The following is a 22,605-nucleotide window of genomic DNA, read 5'->3' as shown; positions in this document are numbered from 1 at the left end:
AAGCAGGAGCTCCAAGGTCTTGGTGATCCTGGGATGGCCAGCAAGTTTAAAGTTATGGATGTGTTTTAGGACCTCAAGTCGACCCATGTCTGGAATGTACAGTCTGTTTTTGTGCATCCAGAATCCCTTTTTGTAAGAAAGCTGTACTTCCTTGGAAGATTGCTTGAGGAAAGGGTCACTTTCATACCCTTCTTTAACCCTTGTTAGCAATTCCTTACAATTTAAGAATTCCCCCCAAATTTTGGGGGGGCAGAATAGTACTGTCCAATCTCAGCCTCCCGATTCACCCAGAATCCTCAATAAGGCATCGGCCTTACCGTTCCTAGAGCCCGGTCAGTAGACGACAAAGTTGAATCTTGAAAAGAATAAGGCCATCGTGCTTGTCTTGCTGATAGTTTTTTTTTTGGGCAGTATGGAGAAACTCTAGATTCCTATGGTCTGTGAGAACCGGATGATGAGCTCCCTCCAGAAGGTGTCTCCATTCAGAGAAAGCTACCTTGATGACTAGAAGTTCCTTATTCCCAATGGCGTAGTTTCTTTCTGCGGCCGATAAGATGTATGATAGAAATGTTCTTGGGAACAGGCCAATCCACAACAGCCTTAATCTTGTTAGAGTCCATACTCAGACTGTTTAGAGATCTGATATACCCCAGAAATTGCATCCGGGTCTGTTCAAATTCCCATTTCTCTAATTTGATATAGAGGTAGTTCTTTCAGAGTTGCTCCAAGACCAACTTAACGTGGTTATGATGTCCTTCTAAGTTGTCAGAGAAAATAAGGACGTCATCCAGGTAGGCCACCACAAATTGATCCAATAGCTCTCGAAAAACATTGCTAATAAAATGTTAAAAGGTGGCAGGAGCGTTACAAAGCCCAAATGGCATGACTAGATATTCAAAGTGTTCATATCTTGTTCTGAACGCAGTCTTTCATTCATCCCTGGGGTGGATTTACACCAGATTATATGTCCCTCTGAGATTCAATTTAGTAGACACTTTGGGTGCATGCAGCCTCTCCAGCAGTTCCGAAATTAAAGGGAGAGGGTAGCTATTCTTGATAGTAATTTTATTTAGGTCCCAGTAGTCAATGCATGGTCAAAGAGTAGCATCTTTCTTTTCAGTGAAGAATATAGGGGCTCTAGCCAGGGTGGAATAAGGCCGGATGAAGCCTTTTTTTTAGATTTTCACCCAAATATTCTCGAAGGACGTTTAACTCAGGTTCCAAAAGGTTGTAGATATACCCAAGCGGAATAGAAGATCTAGGAACCAGCTCAATAGGACAATAATGGCTGATGAGAGAGTAGTTGATCGACGTTCTTTATGCTGCAGACGTTGAACGGTTGGTATTGTGGTGGCAACTTCTCGTTTTGTAGAGGAACACTCTTGCTCCTGACTGGAAGTGGGTAGCGTGGATCGGCAATTCACCTTACAATGCTCTGAGGGGAAGGTGATAGTTCTTGATTCCCAGTTGATGTCCGGGTTGTGAGTAGAAAACCAAGGGATTCCTACGATGACTGAAACTTTTGGAGAGGAGATGAGATGAAAATTGATTGTCTCATGACGATCTGACTCAATGTGAATTTCCAGTTCACTTGTCTTCTGAGTGACGGACCCAGAAACTAGAGGGGATCCATCCACCATTTCCATGTGGTTATCAAGAGTGCATTGACAGTCTATGAAGTTTCCTCCTGCTCCTGAATCTAACATGGCGGTGCCTAAGATTTTGCAGCTCCCCATAATTATCTTGATAGGGAAACAAAATGGTCGGATGGATGATGCCTCTCCTTGTCTTCCTGGGTGACAGATGGAATAGCTGGCAGATCAGTATCTGGTTCTATCGGAACAGCAGAGTTAATTATGGTCTTAGCATGTGTGAGGGCAATGGTCCTCTGGAACTTATTAGGACCCCCCGTAGTACAAGCAGAAATTCTTTGAGTGGTGCCTCTCTTTCTCTGCCAGAGGGGTTTTGCAAATGGTGTCGATCTGCATTGGTTCAGGTGAACAGTCAGCTCTTAGTTGGGTGTTTAAGGTGGGTAGACTGAATGAATAAGATGGGGTATTTCTGAAAAACCGTAACTTTTCCTGTCACCGTTCTATAAGCCTCTGATCTGTATGGACACTTAGTTGAAAGAAGTCTTCCAAATCATCCGGGGTTTCCACTCTTCTTTAACCCCTTCCTTAAGTCCTCTTCCTTCGCAGTGTCATTGGCCCAACAATGAAATTCCGCCGACCATGTCGGAGATTATGTAATCTTCCTTCAGCAGTTGCACAGCGGTTGGGGTCATTAAACACTTGATCCTGTCAGGATGTGCTCCTGGGATCTGTAGTTCTAAGCTTCCTAGCAGCACAGCTACAGGTGGTTGATGGTTAATTGAGCTGGCTGGGTGTGGTACTTCCTGCTAGCCAATCTCCTGGGTCTGTGCTCACATATAAACCCAGCTCCTGGTCAGTCTTTGGCTGGGTCACAAGGTGAGCAGTCAGTTACTTCTGTCTTCTGTAACTTGTTATCAGTCATGCTCAGCTTGTTCCCACTCTGTTCTGTGTTTGCAAGTAGGTCTGTGTCTCTCTGCTTCCAGTGTGTCAGTTAGGTGATCCCTGACACAGTCCTCTATGTCAGCTCTGTTGGCTGTCTGTCTATCCCCCCTGGTAAGAGGGCACATAGACTTGCTGTAAGTTTCATCTGTGTTCATGTGAGCTCTAGGTAGAGTCCGAGACCTGGTTGTCTGTCCTGTTGCAAGCTTGCTGTGTCATCTGTGACCTGCTGGCTCATGTCCATTTGTACGTTTATTTCCTGTCAGTTTTCTATCAGCTTGAGCATGTGCCCTATGCTCTGTCCTGTTCTTTATGCAAGCTTGCTGTGTGATCTGTGTCTTGCTGGTTCATGTCCGTTTGTACGTTTATATTCTGTCAGCTTGGTGTTTGCTTGGTGTAGGGACTAGCAGTATAACCAGGAGCCGTGAAGTGGCCTGCTAGCTTTCACGTTTTGTACAAAATGTTAACTAATACCTGGAATTTATATTCAGTTTATCTGCTATTAGTGGTTGCATTTTGTATGCTGTGTATTCTGGCTCTGTGTGTCCTGTTCAGTCCCTGTCATTTGGCATGTGAATGCGTCCTGTTCTGGTGCGTGGCTCTTAGGATCAGCTAGGGCCCAGATCCGAAGACCGCTGGGCCACCCTCTTATTGTGGCGATGTCCCCGCTTAGGTAGGGCCACGTCATCCTCCCGTGTAGCACAGGGTCAGTTGCCTGAAACCCGTGTGAATACTGTGTGCAACCTCTGCGTGTCCATCTCCCTACCACTCCCATCCCCAGTCCTCTTTGGGTATGATCGTGTGGGCCCCGTGCTTAGTTTTACCCACACGATCGTAACAGATCCATAGCCATAACGAAGGTGCGGAGGATATCAAGAATGGTGCTGTCATTTTCCCCATAAGGCGAGGTCCAAGCAAGCGCCTTATGAGGAAAATGATAAACATCACCTTTTTTCAGTCATTGGTGATTGGAGTGGGTCTCATCTGGAAATAGATGCGATATTGTTTTAGAAACCCTCTGGATTGGCGGCAGTCCCCAGCAAATTTTGATGGTAATGGCATGCGAATGTTGGCCTCTGAATGCTACTTATTGCTGCAACCTATCTACCTTTTTTCTAAGGTAGAAACCTTTTCTGATACTCTTGTAATTCTGTGACTTGTTTCTTTAATGTGGCTACGACAGATTCCATTTTGGTGGCCATATTTATTTTGTCACGATCTGGAACGAGACTGGAGCCTTTTGTTGTAACCGCCGCTGGCGGGACCCGAGGTCAATGAGGCAGCCATGGTCTGGTACACGAGAGGTCGGTGCAGTAAAAAGGGTTTAAGCAATAGCGAAGTCAGGAGAAAAGCAGGGGTCTGGTACATGAGATGGACTATCTGCTTGTAGAAGGGCAGGTGTTGTCGGCCCACAATTGTGCCCTCCCCCAATGTAAATTTTAGATCGTGGCCAGAACCAGGGAGGGCACATGGGCAGGGGGAAAAGACATTGCGCACACTGTAGGAGGACAGCAGCCGAGGGACTGTCAAAGAGAGTGTGACTCCCTGAAGCAGTAAGCCTACAGCGCTGGGACCGTCACACACTCACATGGCGTGCTGCTTTAGGGCCTCATCACTTTGAAACCACAAGCAAGTATGAGCGCTGGACCGTCTGTGACGAAGCAAAGAGCAGTCTGCTGGGATGGAACAGGCAGCCGCCAGTGGTGGGAACAGAGGCGTTATGCGCCGGCCGACACACGAGACAGAAGCGCCACGGGATCCTGCACAGATACGCCACAAGGGAGCTCCGGTGAGAGTCACAGCTGCACCGTCTGCTTTGCTTTTAGCCTGCCTACTCAACCTAAGCCTGCAGGGCAGGCAAAAAACAAGCCTTGACCCAATCAGAAGCTGGAGGTGTGAGAGGGGCGTTTCTCCTGTCAACCCCCTAACTTCCAGTGGAGTCAAGATACACGAATACCGAGTTCTCCTTCAATGGAAGTGTTCAGAGGCTGGACAGACATCTGTCTGGAATGAATTAGTGACCCTGCCTTGAGCAGTGGGAACCCTATGACCCTGGAGGTCCCTTCCAACCTTACCTTTCTTTGAGCTCGGTATATGCTCTGTATATGTAGTGTTCATCACCCCCTGTAAACCCCCTGACAGGAGGTCAGTATATGCTCAGTATAGCCTGCTAACAGGATGTCGGTTTAAATGGATGAAGGCTTGGTATATATATATCTCTCTATGTATATCTCATTGACAGAAGTTCAGTACATGCTATTGTATCAAAGCAGGGTTTCACTTGCCACTGTATCGCCGACCTCTCGGTCCAGAATGGTCACCGACTATGTAGAAATGTGCTGGATTACGGTTTTCTCCAGCAGGCTTTGGGGTATTTTGTCGCTTCCAAATTGAGTATTGTGTGCACACATCGTCGACCAGAATCAGACACAAATGCTGGTCTAAAACCGGGAGAGTCTCTACAATGTGTAGAGGCTCAAGCCTTTTATTATAACACATGACAACCGCCCTTCAATGGGCGTGCAACAGATTACATCAGTAACATATAAGATTCTCATTTGTCGGATCATATAGAATCCCCCACCTCTCTGCCCACCCTCTCTCACGTCCGCCATAGTATGGACTTTGTCTTCTTTAGCATGAAGTGAGCTCCGTGTAGTGATGAATCATTGTTTAACTAGCTTGTGTGAAAGAGTGGAAGGGGGCTAGGTAAACACTCAGTGTTAAACACAGGATATACACGACACTATGGCCCTTAACTCTTAGAGGTCTCTTGTGTAACTTCTATGTACTTAACTAACATTTACATCAGACATCCATTGTCTAGCAAATACTATGATTAGATTGTGTGTGTGTCCTTTAAACTCCTCAGAGCTTAGCGTCATTACAACAGCAAAATACATTTGGGTTATATTAATCGATAGACATTTTATAAATAATCATCATGTCTATCACAATCCCCCCTTAAAATGTCTATCCTCTAATTCTCTATCTAATTTTCACAGTTTTCTGCGCATGAGCCTATAACTGGAGCGCGTTGAAGGTTCGTTTTAGAGTCTTCAAGGGGGTGTAGGACTTGTCCACTCCTTCTGGGGATGCATTCAGCAAACTCATGGTGGGGGCGGCTTTTCCAGCATCAGTTTCACAGGTCTCTCTGACACAGGGGATAACACAGCAGACTAGAACAGAAAAGGTAACCATCAGTTCACATACAACAGCGACGCCCGTCTGTGCCAGGATCCCATTACCACCCGCTCATCCATGGCGAGTGCTGGTCCCAAAAGTTAGCTCTTTTTAGTCAGTGCGGTCAGCTTCTTAATGGCAAGTGCGTCTTTACCCGCGGGTCACGTGTCGTCTAGGATGTAGGTACAACAAGTCTCCCCTATCATCTTTACAGACACCCCCCTTTTTAGCTAAAGTCATATCTAAGGTCATTCTATTTTGAAAAAGTCATAGTCGAGGTAGGTCCTATTGGTCGACTAGTCCCTATAAGGCGTCTCTAGTATAATTTATAAACCACTGCTAATTATAATAAACATAATTAATCCAGTCAACGTTTATTTTACCATAATGACCAGGAAAATGGACTCGATTCTAGTTTTAACTTGGTCTCTAATTTTTAAAACTTGTCAGGTACCCCCCTTGGCTATCCTATGACGTCAATGTATAGGTGTAGATCAAAACTTCCACCAGGGGTCTCTCTTCTCGCTCTAGCATAATGTTACAATACTAGTAGCGTGCACAGGTACGCACGGCGTGGGACTCCCTAATCTTCACCCACACCAATGTCCCTCCTGGAGATAGTCCTAATGGTGAACACGTCCAAGTCGCCTCACCCTTGCGTCAGGGTTTTCCCACTGCCCGTAAGTCCCTACTCCTAGGAGGGGGGGATCCCTACCTCACCTCAGAGGGAGGCCATGGATTCCCTGGGCTCATTTCCGGGCATCCATACCCTCTATCTGTACAAGTTACCACCCGACAGGGTGTGCCCTCGCCGGAACCTAAGGTCTTCTGCACTATCCCTTGGCAAATGGGAATTCCACTGACAATCCATCTTAGGAGATCGGGGCAGGCACAGTACTAGTACATTTCTCCTTTTCTTTGGCAGCGTATGTGGTTGGCATTATCGGAACTGGCTCTTCATCTTTTTTAAACAAGGGAAATATTGCTGAGTTCCCCAAAAATCTCCCTCCACCCTGCCTAATTGCCTGGCAGGTGTAGTTTCCAGGGTAGTCAGTAATACTCTCTCCGGTGCAAAACACTTAAGTAGTTATAGAGTATTCCTTCTTCCATTTCTCACGGACAGTGTAATTAGCGGAAATGTTCGTGAAGAGACTAATAAACCACTCTTCAGCATCTACAGGGAGATTTAGGGGGACCATCCCCGAGTGTAGTCGGGCACTACCGCACACGCAACAGTTAGACTTGTTGCTCCTGTTAGCATTGTACCTCATCAACTCCAACCAGAGATTCTGGTCAGAGTAGCCAGTCGCTACTGTCAAGGTGTCCTCAAAAGGTAGGGTTGGCTATGATCATCATATTCGTCAAGGTCTTTATCTTACGGCGGAGGGGGTTAATTATGGGCACGGGACTAAGTGAAGGCTTCCATTCGGCTGCATCTACCATATCCCTTATTTTAAACTTCCCTAAGGGATCTGTCCTCCCGTACCGGTATGTCCCCAGACTATAAGTCTCCCCGTCCCCCGGGCTTGGATCTCCCATGGTTAATGTAACAACCGCATTAAAACCAAGCAGCATACTAAGTTCAGCCTTCCAATACCTGCTGTCCTTATTATTCTCAAGGAGGGTTATACGACTAATTAGGGATTTCCCGCTCTTATCTTTCTTATTTAAGGCACTTCGCGGTTTATAGGACTAGTCTGTTCCTGCGTTCCATCCCACTAATCCCCAATAACGGCAGTCTTCTCCCCAGACGTTATCAGTGGCGCAAACATATTGTATTCCCCGGGTATATAAGTCATATAACCAGCTGGACTGAGCTAAATCTGGCCTGCGGTGGGATCTTGCGCCTAGACACGGGACCACAGTACAATAGTCGAAGGAATATGCGGCTACTTGAGCATTGGACGAGTTATACTAGAAGGTAACCATACCCTCATATTCTTCCGACTAAGGATTCCAGTTGCCACCCTCCTCTCTCACTAGCCCTAACCAGAGTAATGTCTTTGGCACAACTAAGACTGGTCTCCCGGATCTGAAGCTTTCTTACAGTATGAAGCATGGATCCATGAAAGTCTTTCGGCTAGTTTCACAGCTGTGGCAGTAGTCAGAAGCACCTGGTAGGGGCCATCAAATCGGGGCTCAAGAGGGTGCTTCCTGAGGAACTTCTTAACGCACACCCAATCCCCAGGCTGCAAGATATGTGTCCCAGTGTCTGCCTCTGAGTCTGGAAGAGAACACCTGTGCATAGGCTTTGGTTAGTTCTTTAACAACGGAAATCACATACTCAGTCAACACATCAGATTGTAATTGTAACCACTGAGGATAGTAAAGACCTAGCCTTGGGGCTAGCCCAAACAATCTCGTAGGGTGATAATGTATATTCCCCCCTGGGTTCATATCTAACACTGTATAAGGCTATTGGATGACAGTCTTTCCAAAGTGGCATCATTTTTAAGTATCTTACTTTTTAGCGTGCCACTACGTCTCTCCACCTTTCCACTACTCTAAGGTGGTACAGTATGTAAAAGGCCTGGGATACACCCAGAGCAGACATGACATGTTACATTCACCTGCAAAGTTTATACCTCTGTCTGACTCTGAATCACTTCTGGTACCCCATATTCACAGTTTACCTCGTTCATGAGCTTCTTTGCGGTTACCTACTTGTTTGCCTTGGTAACAGGGTCAGCCTCCAACCTGCAAAGACAACAACAACAAGCACGTATTCATACTTCCCAACAAGTGGGAGCTGAACGTAGTCAATTTGCAATCCCTGAAATGGGTAGAGTGGTCCCGGCAAGTGTGGTGTGGAAAATTTACTTCTGCCCTGACTTACCCATGGCATAGATCATGCTAAACTGGACAAATGATGCAGCAGCTACAGAGAACCCAGAAGTCGCCCAACCTCTTTCAAGCGTCGTCGTCATTGCTGGTTTACTGGGTGGGTCTTTCCGTCCATCAGCTGGGCCATCATGGGATACAGGAACTGTGGTGGGCAAGTGCTGTTGACCGTTCACCACACGCTGTCCTGTTTCTGCTGCTCCCATATTAGTCCATTTATTCTTTTCTTCCTTGCTGGCTTGTAACTGTAAAAGTCTTTAGCATATCAAAGTCCAAATTTTTTGTCAATGTCCAAAGTTTTTACCACTGACTCATGCCGTCAGTATCTTTTCTTCTTTCTTCCACGGCTTGAGGGCCGCTGCCTTTGCTGCGCTGTCAGCGAGGGTGTCGTCTCTCGCCTCTCCAGTGTAGGACTCGGTGCGAACTCTCAACTTTGTCAGGTAGAAGCAGGGCCTCCATGCGACTCTGTACCGCTGCACCATTCTCAATTGGTTGTCCTGCTAAGGTAAAAACTGTCTGGCCTTCCATATTGGGCCGTAATCATGAGCTGTGCCAAATGCATACCAGGAGTCAGTGTAAAAGGTTGCCGGTCTTACCTCTCGCCACTCTACTCGCCTCAGTGAGGGCCTTCAATTCCGCTTCTTGTACTGAGACATGCGGAGGCAGAACTTCTGCTTCTAGGACATCTTGTTGTGTGACCACTGCATATCCGATGTGGAGTCATCAATCCTCACCCTGGTACCATCTGCAAAAAGCTCAACATATGCATTATCAACAGAGGTTCTGGTTACTGTTTGCATATCTGCAGTTTCTTACTGTATTAGTACTAAATAATCATGTTGATGTTCTATTTCACATGGCTCAGAATCTTGTAGCACAAAATCATTTATTTATTTATTTTTTTTCAAACCCAATAGCTGATCTACAACACCTAGATCATCTATGGCCCATATCACCTATGCCTCCCCCCTTTTGAACAGGAATACTCAATGGAAAAAGTCATTGCGTTCAAACTAGTAAACCAAGAGGCACAAAAACAAGCACTTTGTAGGTCAAGGTGACATTGTATGCAACGAAGTCTGAGCGAAAAGCTCCTTACAAAAAAATTGTTTTGTTTTTTTTTTCCTTTCAGGTCGCAGATAGTATTTTTTAACACAAGGGGGCGCCACACAATTCAAATTTTACGTCACCCAGTGTAATAGTATTTCAGGGTATGGCCAGCGTTTAGCTTTTACTCTCCTGTCGGAATATAATTATAGCTTCAGTGTAGACTGACACTAGAATATACAAAAGACTTAAAGAAAAACTAAAGAATACGGATGACTTAACATCCTACTCTGGGCAATTCAGTCCCTCTTTCTTCACATAAAAAGTAAAATTACTTCACCAAATTGCATGAAAAAGTTTGCTGGGTGACTATAGTGAAATTATTTCATCTGTAGGAGCCTTCCATAACATCATCTGTCTGAGTATCCATTGGAGAAGCGGGCAGTGGAAAACAGAGCCCCTGGAAACATGAGAGAGCGTCCCCTGTCATGTATTCCTGGTCTCTGCCCCCCATGCATCAACTCCAATCTTCCATGCACTATAAACCAGCTTAGTCATCTACTATGTCCCAAGCTGCATCTCCACAAAGGTTTGTTTCCCTGAACTTATCACACATCCAAAGTGGCCACATCTTGGAGCGTAACAATGTCTGGTCAAACAAAACCTTACTTCAGACAATCATGATGTTAGCACTGGATACAGTGGCATTGGGAAATATAGGCCTCCCAAGTGCAGCAAAATGGCTGCCAGAGGCAGAAAGGGGTGGGGCTACAGATCTCCCAGGTGAGGCAAAATGGCTGCCGGAGGACCGGGCGGGGCCAGGGGCAGCAGCACTCCCAGGTGAGGCAAGATGGCCACTGGAGGAGGAAGGGGCGGGGCCAGGTCCTGTCCCGGATGGGGAGGGACCGGAAGTAACATCACACACCCTGAAAGTGAGCACATATGGGGGGGGGGGGGGGGGGGGAGGTAACTTCAGGGTGGGGGCAGGCCTCACTACATTTACTGCAGAGTCACACTATGTTGGATTGTAAACATTGCAAGCACGGCCGCCATTACAGGGAGGGGCTGTAGTCAACACAAAGGCATTACATTGTTCATAAGCAATACACATACCCCCTACATGCTTTCCCCTCTTCAATCTCTTAACTACATTATACCTCCTCCTAGCAATCTAAAAACACCTTTCTTTCTGCTGGGCTTCCTTCTCATCTTCTGAAAACTTTCTACAGTCTATCTTACCTGTCCATGACCTGACATTTCTTTCTGCAACTTTCCCTGATCCTTTCCCATCAGCAACCAAATCACAAGCTCTATGACCTTTGTCCTTGCTCACTTTGCTCAACTCTATTCTATTCGAAGTTTCTATTCATTCTATTCGAAGACACAGTAGTGTTTCTCTTGTAAAATCTGCTTTCTTAAAATCCTTCCCATATAACCTCTTTCCCACTCAGAATTATAATGCACATTAATTCTACAAAACACAGGGAACGACAAAGTAAACAGAAAGGGTTAATTGGAAAAAGCTTTCAGTTCACTCTTAGCAGCCCTCCCCCCAACAATAAACACTGCACATTCTTTCTATAGTACCAAACAGACGGGATTACTGGAGAATACCCACAACGGCTCAAGGTATATATATATATATATATATATATATCTCATCTACCTTTTTTAACAACCCACCATCTAGTAATCCCCAAGAGCACTTCTTGTACACGATCTAGACAGGACATTTTAGCTATACACAGAGACTGACGATTATTTTCAATGACCAAAACCTCAACAATATTCTGGAGAAATCAGCCGTCACAAAGCACGGCTATACCTTTCCACATATGAGAACATAACACTCTCAATCATAAAGGTAAGTATACGTATCATAAATCTTCCTAACCTCACACTAGTTTTACCTAGGAGCACGTGTCACTGGCGTGTTCCCTCAGACTTAAACAGCCGAGTCCGCCCTCCCGACACATTAACCCTCACAGAATTTATCTCTTGGTCTTGTATACACAATTTTTAACCGTCTCAGACATAATATACACAGCATACAAAATACCCCTTGAGCAGGTTAAAACGGTGGTCTTTCAGAAACACTCTGGAGACATGGATTCTCTTTTAAAATCTGGCGCCTGCCAGCCTTTATTCAGCATCACAGCATATCACCAACACAGTCCATATAACATTCGTTAGCAAATCATAAAGTCCATGTAAGCACCCCACCTGGATGGGAGTTTAGGGTCGTCTTCCCTGTCAAACTTAAGTCTTTTCCTGGTCCTCACTGGACCCAGTTTGCAGCCTTTGCAGTGCTACTACACTGTCACTTTCCCCCTTGCTTCTGGCAGGAACTGGCTTTTATGTAACCAATTCCTGCTACACCCATCAGGTGTTAACCCTCTCTACTTCTTTTGCAGGTGTCAGAATGCCTGTTTATTGTCCTCTACGGGTCATTCTGTGTAATGCACCAATACACTATGTATATACAGTGTATATCACCCGCTGTATATGTCGCTGACAGGTCAGTATATGCTCTCTCTATACAGTGTGTATCATTACACATGCATTATTACGGCGCACAACGAGACAAAACCATTGATTTCAATGGTTTCGTTTTCACTAGCGGGATTCTCGTAGTATATGCCCTGTGTATACTGTGTACTCGCAGACAGAAGGACGGTATATGCTCTGTATATACTGTATCTCCACCTGCATTTTCAGTGACAGGAGGTCGGTATATTCACTGTATATACTGCATACTTGCTGACATATTTGTCCTCACAGGATCTGTATATACTATATACCTGATGACAGGAGGTCGGTATATGCTCTGAATATACTGTATCTTCCCCTGTACATCCACTGATAGGAGATCAATATAGCCACTGTATACCCACTGACAGGAGGGCAGTTCTTGCGGGCTCTATATATACTGTAAATCCACTGACAGCAGGTCAGTATATGCTCTATGTATACTCGCAGACAGGAGGTCGGTATACGCTATACATATACTGTATCTCCCCCTGTATTCCTGTTGTCAGGAAGTCGGTAGATTCACTGTATGTACTGCATACCCAGAGACAGGTCATTCCTCGTAGGCTTTGTATATACCCGCTGACAGGAGGTCGGTAGATCCTTTGTATATACTGTATGCCAGATGACAGGATGTCGGTATACGCTCTGAATTTACCATATCTTCCCTTGTATAGCCGCGGACAGGTAGTCAGTATAGGCTGTATATAATTTATGCGCGCTGACAGGAGGTCGTTCGTCACGGGCTCTGTATATACTGTATACCTGCTGACAAGCTGCTGTATACCTGCTGTTGGTACATACTCTATATATACTGTATCTCCCCTTGTATACCTGCTGACAGGTCGGTACATGCCCTGTATATACTGTATACACGCTAACTGGAGATCGGTACATGCCCTGTATACACTGTATACCCGCAGACAGGTTGTCGGTATAGGTTCTGTATATACTGTATCTCCCCTGTATGCCCACTGGCAGGTTGGTATAGACCCTGTATACAGTATATACCTGCTGTCAGAAGGTCGGTCCTCGCAGGCTCTGTCTATACGGTATACCCGCTGACAGTATCTTGGTATATGCTCTGTATACACTGCATACCCGCTGACTGGAGGTCGATATATGCTCTGTATATACTATATCTCCCCCAGTATACACGTTGACAGGAGGTCGGTATAGGCTCTATATTCACTGTATACCTGTTGACAGGTTTTCCTCGCAGGCTCTGCTTATACTCTATACCCACTGACAGGAGGTCAGTATATGTCTGTATATACTATATACTCACTGACAAAGTCGATATATGCTCTGTATATGCTGTATGCCCACTGACAGAAGGTAGGTATATATTGTATGCCCGTAAACAGGAGGTCAATATAGCCCTGTATATACTGTATAGCCGCTGACAGGTCGGTATATACTGTATACCTGCTGACAGAAGGTCAACATAGGCTCTGTATATACTGTATGCCCGCTGACAGGAGGTCAGTATATACTGTATGCCTGCAGGAATGAGGTCAATATAGCCCTGTATATACTCTGACAGGAAGTTGGTATATACTTTGTATATACTGCATGCTCGCTGACAGGAGGTTGGCATATACTGTATACCCGCAGACAGGAGGTCGGTATAGGCTATGTAAATACTGTATACCCGCTGCCAGGAGATCAGTATAGACTCTGTATATACTGTATGCCCGCCGACAGGAGGTCGGTATAGGCTCTGTATATACTGTATACCCGCTGACAGGAGTTTGGTATAGGCTTTGTATATACTGTAAGCCCGCTGACAGCAGATCGGTATATACTGTATGCCCACTGAAAGGAGTTCGATATAGGCTCTATATATATTGTATCCCCGCAAACAGGAGGTCAGTATAGGCTGTATACCCGCTGACAGGAGGTCGGTTTATACGGTATACATCCTGACAGGAGGTCGGTATATAGGGTGTACCTGCTGGCAGGAGGTCAGTATAGGCTGTATATCCTGTATACCTGCTAACAGGTCGGTATATACTGTACAACCGCTGACATGAGGTCAGAACCTTGGTGTAGGTTGTATACCCATGTCGGTAAATAGGGTATATCTTCTGGCAAGAGGTATATACGGTATACCTGCTAACAAGAGGTCAGTATATACAGTATACCCACTGACAGGAGGTCGGTTTATACAGTATACCCGCTGACAATAGGTAGGTATATAAGGTATACCCGCTGGCAGGAGGTATATGCGGTATAAAACGCTAACAGGAGGTCGATATATACTGTATACCCGCTGACATGAGGTCGGTATAGGCTGTATACAGGAGGTTGGTATATACGGTATACCCGCCGACAGGAGGCCGGTATATACTGTATACCCGCCGACAGGAGGTCGGTCCTCGCAGGCTCTGATCGCGGCCTCCTCCTCCTCCCCTCGGAGTCTGCGCAGTGGCGCCGGGCACGCAGGACCGGGAGACAGCAGGGACGCGGCGGGCAGGATGAGCCCCGGGCAGGCTGCGGACTAGTCCCGGTGTGGAGAGCTCGGCTGCCGGGGACACATGTGGCAGTGAGGCGGCGACAGGATGACGGTTCTCCTCCTCGTCCTGCACCTCGGTCTGTTCGGCCTCGTCACAAGTGAGTACCGGGGGCCGGAGCATCCCTCACTGGAGCCGGGGGAGCAGAGCGGGGGCTACGGCAGCCATACCCGCAGGTCACCGTGTATATAGTGCTGTGCATACACAGGAGCAGTGCCATATATGTACTGTGTGCATACATCATGTATAGCCTTCATCCTGTGTATCTGCCGTCCTATCTGTGTATATAGTATAGCTGCCATCCTGTGTGTATATGCTGTGTATATTCGCCGCTCTGTGCGCATATATCGTGTATATTCACTTTTCTGTGGTATGTTGCGTATATCTGCCGTCCTCTGTGTACGTCGTGTATATATTGTGTATATCCGCCATTCTGCGCGTATGTATTGTGTATATCCGCCATTCTGCGCGTATGTATTGTGTATATCCGCCATTCTGCGCGTATGTATTGTGTATATCTGCCGTTCTGCGCGTATGTATTGTGTATATCCGCCGTTCTGCGCGTATGTATTGTGTATATCCGCCGTTCTGCGTGTATGTATTGTGTATATCCGCCGTTCTGCGCGTATGTATTGTGTATATCCGCCGTTCTGCGCGTATGTATTGTGTATATCTGCCGTCCTCTGTGTATGTCGTGTGTATATCCGCCGTTCTGCGAGCATGTCTTGTGTATACCCGCCATTCTGCGCGCATGTCTTGTGTATACCCGCCATTCTGCGCGCATGTCTTGTGTATACCCGCCATTCTGCGCGCATGTCTTGTGTATACCCGCCATTCTGCGCGCATGTCTTGTGTATACCCGCCATTCTGCGCGCATGTCTTGTGTATACCCGCCATTCTGCGCGCATGTCTTGTGTATACCCGCCATTCTGCGCGCATGTCTTGAGTAGATCCGCCATTCTGCGCGCATGTCTTGTGTATATCGGCCATTCTGCGCGCATGTCTTGTGTATATCGGCCATTCTGCGCGCATGTCTTGTGTATATCGGCCATTCTGCGCGCATGTCTTGTGTATATCCGCCATTCTGCGCGCATGTCTTGTGTATATCCGCCGTTCTGTGTGTATGGCCCAATGCCCACGAACGGATTTTCACTGTGGAATTCGTGGCCAGACGCCCGCTGCGAATTCCGCAGCAACCTCCGTCCATAGCATGCTGTGTTAGGCCTTCTGCACACAGGCGGAAATTTTGCGACAAGATGTCCCTCAGAATTTCCGCCCGTGCCCGCCTGCATAGGATAGCATTAGAAAACGCAATACTATGCAGACGGCCGCGATTTGTCCACGTGAAATCACACGGGGAAAACAAATCTCGGCATGCTCTATTTCTGTGCGGGTCTCGCAGGGGCCCTCACAGAAAAGTCACTCCCGGCGCCCCGGCTCTGCTCCGTGCATGCGCGGGCTGGGCGGCAGCCAGCACATCACAGAGCCGGAGCTGCGGAAGCAGGTGAGACCCGCACTGGCCACTGCAGGGGTGCGGGTCTGATACCGCTGCGAGAATTCTCTCAGGGGATCCGACCCGGCCGTCTGCAGGCGCCCTTAAAAGATTCTCCCCCGCCCACGAGCGGAAATCAAGAGCGATTTGCCCCCTTCCCCGCTCTCAGGGGAGAATCGCAGCAGGTTCTATTTGGTGCGGGAAATCGCATGGACGGCTTCCATTGCAGTCAATAGAAGCCATCAGTCGTCGCTGGCGTGTCATACCTTGCACTACGCATGCACGCCGGCTGAGGCATTCGCGGCGAATCCGGGCAGGTGAGTATGTGTCTCTGGCCGGCACCAGGTCTAATTGTGCTGCAAGATTTCGCAGTCGAAATCCGACCCAGCCGTGGGCATGAGGCCTTAATCTGTGTTCTGTGTGTATATATTGTGTACGTTGTATATATTCGCTTTTCTGTGTGTCTACATGTTGTGTACATCCGCCGCCCTGTGTCTACATGTTGTGTACATCCGCCGCCCTGTGTCTACATGTTGTTGTTGTGTACATCCGCCGCCCTGTGTCTACATGTTGTTGTGTACATCCGCCGCCCGGTGTCTACATGTTGTGTACATCCACCGCCCTGTGTCTACATGTTGTTGTGGACATCCGCCGCCCTGTGTCTACATGTTGTTGTGGACATCCGCCGCCCTGTGTCTACATGTTGTGTACATCCGCCGCCCTGTGTCTACATGTTGTTGTGTACATCCGCCGCCCTGTGTCTACATGTTGTGTACATCCGCCGCCCTGTGTCTACATGTTGTGTACATCCGCCGCCCTGTGTCTACATGTTGTTGTGTACATCCGCCGCCCTGTGTCTACATGTTGTGTACATCCGCCGCCCTGTGTCTACATGTTGTGTACATCCGCCGCCCTGTGTCTACATGTTGTTGTGTACATCCGCCGCCCTGTGTCTACATGTTGTTGTGTACATCCGCCGCCCTGTGTCTACATGTTGTTGTGTACATCCGCCGCCCTGTGTCTACATGTTGTGTACATCCGCCGCCCTGTGTCTACATGTTGTTGTGTATATCCGCCGCCCTGTGTCTATATGTTGTGTACATCCGCCGCCCTGTGTCTATATGTTGTGTACATCCGCCGCCCTGTGTCTATATGTTGTGTACATCCGCCGCCCTGTGTCTATATGTTGTGTACATCCGCCGCCCTGTGTCTATATGTTGTGTACATCCGCCGTCTTGTGTCTATATGTTGTGTACATCCGCCGCCCTGTGTCTATATGTTGTGTACATCCGCCGTCTTGTGTCTATATGTTGTGTACATCCGCCGTCGCCCGTGTCTATATATGCTGTGTACATCTGCCTTGTCCTGTGTCTATATATGTTGTGTACATCCGCCGTCGCCCGTGTCTATATATGCTGTGTACATCTGCCTTGTCCTGTGTCTATATATGTTGTGTACATCCGCCGTCGCCCGTGTCTATATATGCTGTGTACATCTGCCTTGTCCTGTGTCTATATATGTTGTGTACATCCGCCGTCGCCCGTGTCTATATATGCTGTGTACATCTGCCTTGTCCTGTGTCTATATATGTTGTGTACATCCGCCGTCGCCCGTGTCTATATATGCTGTGTACATCCGCCGTCGCCCGTGTCTATATATGTTGTGTATAGTAACCGATTTTTGCCACTCTGCAAGCTCAGTTTGCCTGTCCGGGCGAGTTTGCATTGCGTTCCCCGCGGCGATAATCCAGCGCTGGGAACGCAATGCACACTTTCCATAGCGTTGCTATGGAAAGCGCAGCCCCCCTGTCCACAAGATGAGAAGCATTGCGATTCTCCGCTCGCGGCCAGCAATTCGCAGCATGCTGCGAGTTGCCACGATTTTCCGGGGTCGGCCTATATGTCAGATAGGCTGACCGGACATCCGTCTGCCGGCTCCTGCTCCCGGCGGTGGAGACCTGCCGTGGGAAACCGCAACGCCCGTGGACAGACAGCCTTAGTGTCCTTCCAGGACCAGCAGGCAAGCCAGCTGAGCAGCCAATCAGCTGCAGGGGGTGTAACTTCCTGGTGGTGACAAGATACAATAATACCTGTTATGTATAGCCGCCGTCCCCCGTGTATGCGTTGTGTTTATCCACCATCCTGTGTTTATACTGTGTATCTGCTATCCTGTATCTATTTATTGTGTATATCTGCCGTCATGTGTCTATTGTGTATATTTGCTGTTGTGTTTGTGTGTATTGTGTATATCTGATAACATGTTTGTATGCTGTGTGGATCCCCCATCCTGTGTGTATGTATAGTGAATATCCGGCATCGGGTGTGACATTGTGTGTGTGTGTGTGTGTGTATATATATATATATATATATATATATATATATATATATATATATATATATATAATATAATTATGAAAGCCCTGACTACCTTGCCACTAATTCTCTAATTTCCCGGTGTCGTACGAGCATGAAATTTGACACAACCATTGCTTAGCTCATAAGTGACTTGATTATTTATTTCTACGCATAAAAAACTGAGAAAATCTGCGATACATAAGATACTTCTTTTTTTTAGAAACCACAAGGCTCATGTCCATGGGCAGGTTGGATTTTGTGCAGACATGCACAGTACAGTTTTTTTGTTTTAATTTCTTGCTTTTCTGTGGGATCCACGGCACGTCTACAGTGTCAGCTGTGGGTGTGCCATGGATCGGACAGCTTCCATTGACTTCAATAGAAGCCGTCCGTGCGGGATTCGCACAGAAGTAGAGCATGCTGCGATTTGTTTTCCAGACTAAGGCCTCCTTCCCACGAACGGATTTCCGCCGCGTAATTCGTGGCGGAAATCCGCTGCGTTGCCCGCAGCTATTAGGTTCTGTTGAACCTAATAGCTCAGTGCTCACGGTGCGGAATTCCACAGCGGAATTCCGCACCGTGAATTCACCCGACCTCACCCACGGCATGCTCTATTTGCCGCGGATGTACGCGCGGACGGCTTCCATTGCAGTCAATGGAAGCCGTCCTTTCACGCTATCTTCCGCTGTAGCTCAGCGGAAGATAGCGTGAAAACGCTTCCCCGCCCACCGCCGCCGCGTCACATGACACGGCCAGCGGTGGGCGTGTCACATGACGCGGCGGAGGTGGGCGGGGAAGCGTCATGCGGGAGCAAGGATTCCGGATCCGCAGGTAAGTATGGGGTCTCCTGGGGGGCGCCGTGACGGGCTCCGCTCGCGGAATTTCGCGGCGGACCCCGTCGCGGCCGTGTGCAGCCGGCCTAAAGGGTCCGCAAAACAAATCTGCAAGCTTTAATCCATTTGTGGACACCCATGCTTCTCTATGGGCGGTTTGATTTGCAGGTCTCTTGCAAATCAAATTTTCCCGAGGATATTGGGCCTAAAGCCTCGGGAAATGATTTGTATACCGGATACAATCTACCTTGTGTGTGTGTGCGTGCATATACTGAGGAGAATCTACCTCACCTCTGTGTGTGTGTGTGTGTGTGCATATGCTGAGGAGAATCTACCTCACCTCTGTGTGTGTGTGTGTGTGCATATGCTGAGGAGAATCTACCTCACCTCTGTGTGTGTGTGTGCGTATGCTGAGGAGAATCTACCTCACCTCTGTGTGTGTGTGCGTATGCTGAGGAGAATCTACCTCACCTGTGTGTGTGTGTGTGTGTGTGTGTGTGTGTGTGTGTGTGTATATACTGAGGAGAATCTACCTCACCTGTGTGTGTGTGTGTGTGCATATACTGAGGAGAATCAACCTCACCTGTGTGTGTGTGTGTGTGTGTGTGTGTGTGTGCATATGCTGAGGAGAATCAACCTCACCTCTGTGTGTGTGTGCATATGCTGAGGAGAATCAACCTCACCTCTGTGTGTGTGTGTGCATATGCTGAGGAGAATCAACCTCACCTCTGTGTGTGTGTGTGCATATGCTGAGGAGAATCAACCTCACCTCTGTGTGTGTGTGCATATGCTGAGGAGAATCTTACCTCACCTCTGTCTGTGTGTGTGTGTGTGTGTGTGCGCGCACATGCTGAGGAGAATCAACCTCACCTCTGTGTGTGTGTGTGTGTGTGTGTGCGCACGTGCACATATGCTGAGGAGAATCAACCTCACCTCTGTGTGTGTGTGTGTGTGCGCATATGCTGAGGAGAATCGACCTCACCTGTGTGTGTGTGTGTGCACGTGCACATATGCTGAGGAGAATCAACCTCACCTCTGTGTGTGTGTGTGCATATACTGAGGAGAATCAACCTCACCCCTGTGTGTGTGTGTGTGTGTGTGCGCATATGCTGAGGAGAATTAACCTCACCTCTGTGTATGTGTGTGTGCGCGCGCATATGCTGAGGAGAATCAACCTCACCTGTGTGTGTGTGCATATGTGCATATGCTGAGGAAAATCTACCTCACCTCTGTGGGTATGTGAATATAACGAGGAGAATCTACCTCGTGTGTGTGTGTGTGTGTGTGTGTGTATATACTGAAAAGAATCTGCCTCACCTGTGTGTGTGTGTGTGTGTGTGTGTGTGTGTGTGTGTGTGTGTGTGTGTGTGTGCGCATATGCTGAGGAGAATCAACCGCACCTCTGTGTGTGTGGGTGTGTGTGCGCGCGCGCATATGCTGAGGGGAATCTACCTCACCTCTGTGGGTGTGTGAATATAACAAGGAGAATCTACCTCACGTGTGTGTGTGTGTGTATATACTGAAAAGAATCTGCCTCACCTGTGTGTGCGCGCATGTGCTGAGGAGAATCAACCTCACCTTTGTTTGTGTGTGTGTGTGCACATATGCTGAGGAGAATCAACCTCACCTCTGTGTGTGTGTGTGTGTGTGTATGCTGAGGAGAATCAACCTCACCTCTGTGTGTGTGTGTGTGTGTGTATGCTGAGGAGAATCAACCTCACCTGTGTGTGTGTGTGCGCATATGCTGAGGAGAATCAACCTCACCTCTGTGTGTGTGTGTGCATATGCTGAGGAGAATCAACCTCACCTCTGTGTGTGTGTGTGCATATGCTGAGGAGAATCAACCTCACCTCTGTGTGTGTGTGCATATGCTGAGGAGAATCAACCTCACCTCTGTGTGTGTGTGCATATGCTGAGGAGAATCTTACCTCACCTCTGTCTGTGTGTGTGTGTGTGTGTGTGCGCGCACATGCTGAGGAGAATCAACCTCACCTCTGTGTGTGTGTGTGTGTGTGTGTGTGTGTGTGTGTGTGTGTGTGTGTGTGTGTGCACGTGCACGTGCACATATGCTGAGGAGAATCAACCTCACCTCTGTGTGTGTGTGTGCGCATATGCTGAGGAGAATCGACCTCACCTGTGTGTGTGTGTGTGTGCACGTGCACATATGCTGAGGAGAATCAACCTCACCTCTGTGTGTGTGTGTGCATATACTGAGGAGAATCAACCTCACCCCTGTGTGTGTGTGTGCGCATATGCTGAGGAGAATTAACCTCACCTCTGTGTGTGTGTGTATGTGTGTGTGTGCGCGCGCATATGCTGAGGAGAATCAACCTCACCTGTGTGTGTGTGCATATGTGCATATGCTAAGGAGAATCAACCTCACCTCTGTGTGTGTGTGCGCGCATATGCTGAGGAAAATCTACCTCACCTCTGTGGGTATGTGAATATAACGAGGAGAATCTACCTCGTGTGTGTGTGTGTGTGTGTGTGTGTATATACTGAAAAGAATCTGCCTCACCTGTGTGTGTGTGTGCGCATATGCTGAGGAGAATCAACCGCACCTCTGTGTGTGTGGGTGTGTGTGCGCGCGCGCATATGCTGAGGAGAATCTACCTCACCTCTGTGGGTATGTGAATATAACAAGGAGAATCTACCTCACGTGTGTGTGTGTGTGTGTGTGTATACTGAAAAGAATCTGCCTCACCTATGTGTGCGCGCATATGCTGAGGAGAATCAACCTCACCTTTGTTTGTGTGTGTGTGTGTGCACATATGCTGAGGAGAATCAACCTCACCTCTCTGTGTGTGTGTGTGCATATGCTAAGGAGAATCAACCTCACCTCTGTGTGTGTGTGTGTGTGTGTGTGTGTGTGTGTGTGTGTGTGCGCATATGCTGAGGAGAATCAACCTCACCTGTGTGTGTGTGTGCGCATATGCTGAGGAGAATCAACCTCACCTCTGTGTGTGTGTGTGTGCGCATATGCTGAGGAGAATCAACCTCACCTGTGTGTGTGTGTGTGTGTGTGTGTGCATATGCTAAGGAGAATCAACCTCACCTCTGTGTGTGTGCATATACTGAGGAGAATCAACCTCACCTGTGTGTGTGTGTGTGTGTGTGTGTGTGTGTGTGCGTGCGCGCGCGCATATGCTGAGGAGAATCTACCTCACCTCTGTGGGTATGTGAATATAACGAGGAGAATCTACCTCACGTGTGTGTGTATATACTGAAAAGAATCTGCCTCACCTGTGTGTGCGCGCATACGCTGAGGAGAATCAACCT

General features: G+C 47.7%; 1 protein-coding gene across 1 annotated transcript in view; it reads left to right on the top strand.

Annotated features, from left to right (window-relative positions):
- The first annotated feature begins 14,562 nt into the window (after positions 1-14,562).
- CHRNB2 (cholinergic receptor nicotinic beta 2 subunit) overlaps positions 14,563-22,605 on the top strand; it is a 32,703-nt gene continuing 24,660 nt past the window's right edge. The window contains exon 1 of the mRNA XM_066608782.1: positions 14,563-14,747. Within this exon, the coding sequence (XP_066464879.1) occupies positions 14,696-14,747 (52 nt within the window). The 5' untranslated portion in view covers positions 14,563-14,695. The remainder of the gene's footprint in view (positions 14,748-22,605) is intronic.

The sequence above is a fragment of the Eleutherodactylus coqui genome, chromosome 6 (assembly GCF_035609145.1).
Source record: "Eleutherodactylus coqui strain aEleCoq1 chromosome 6, aEleCoq1.hap1, whole genome shotgun sequence".
Taxonomy (NCBI): domain Eukaryota; kingdom Metazoa; phylum Chordata; class Amphibia; order Anura; family Eleutherodactylidae; genus Eleutherodactylus; species Eleutherodactylus coqui.
Note: the sequence above shows the minus strand (reverse complement) of the source record. Positions and strands in the feature narration are given on the sequence as shown.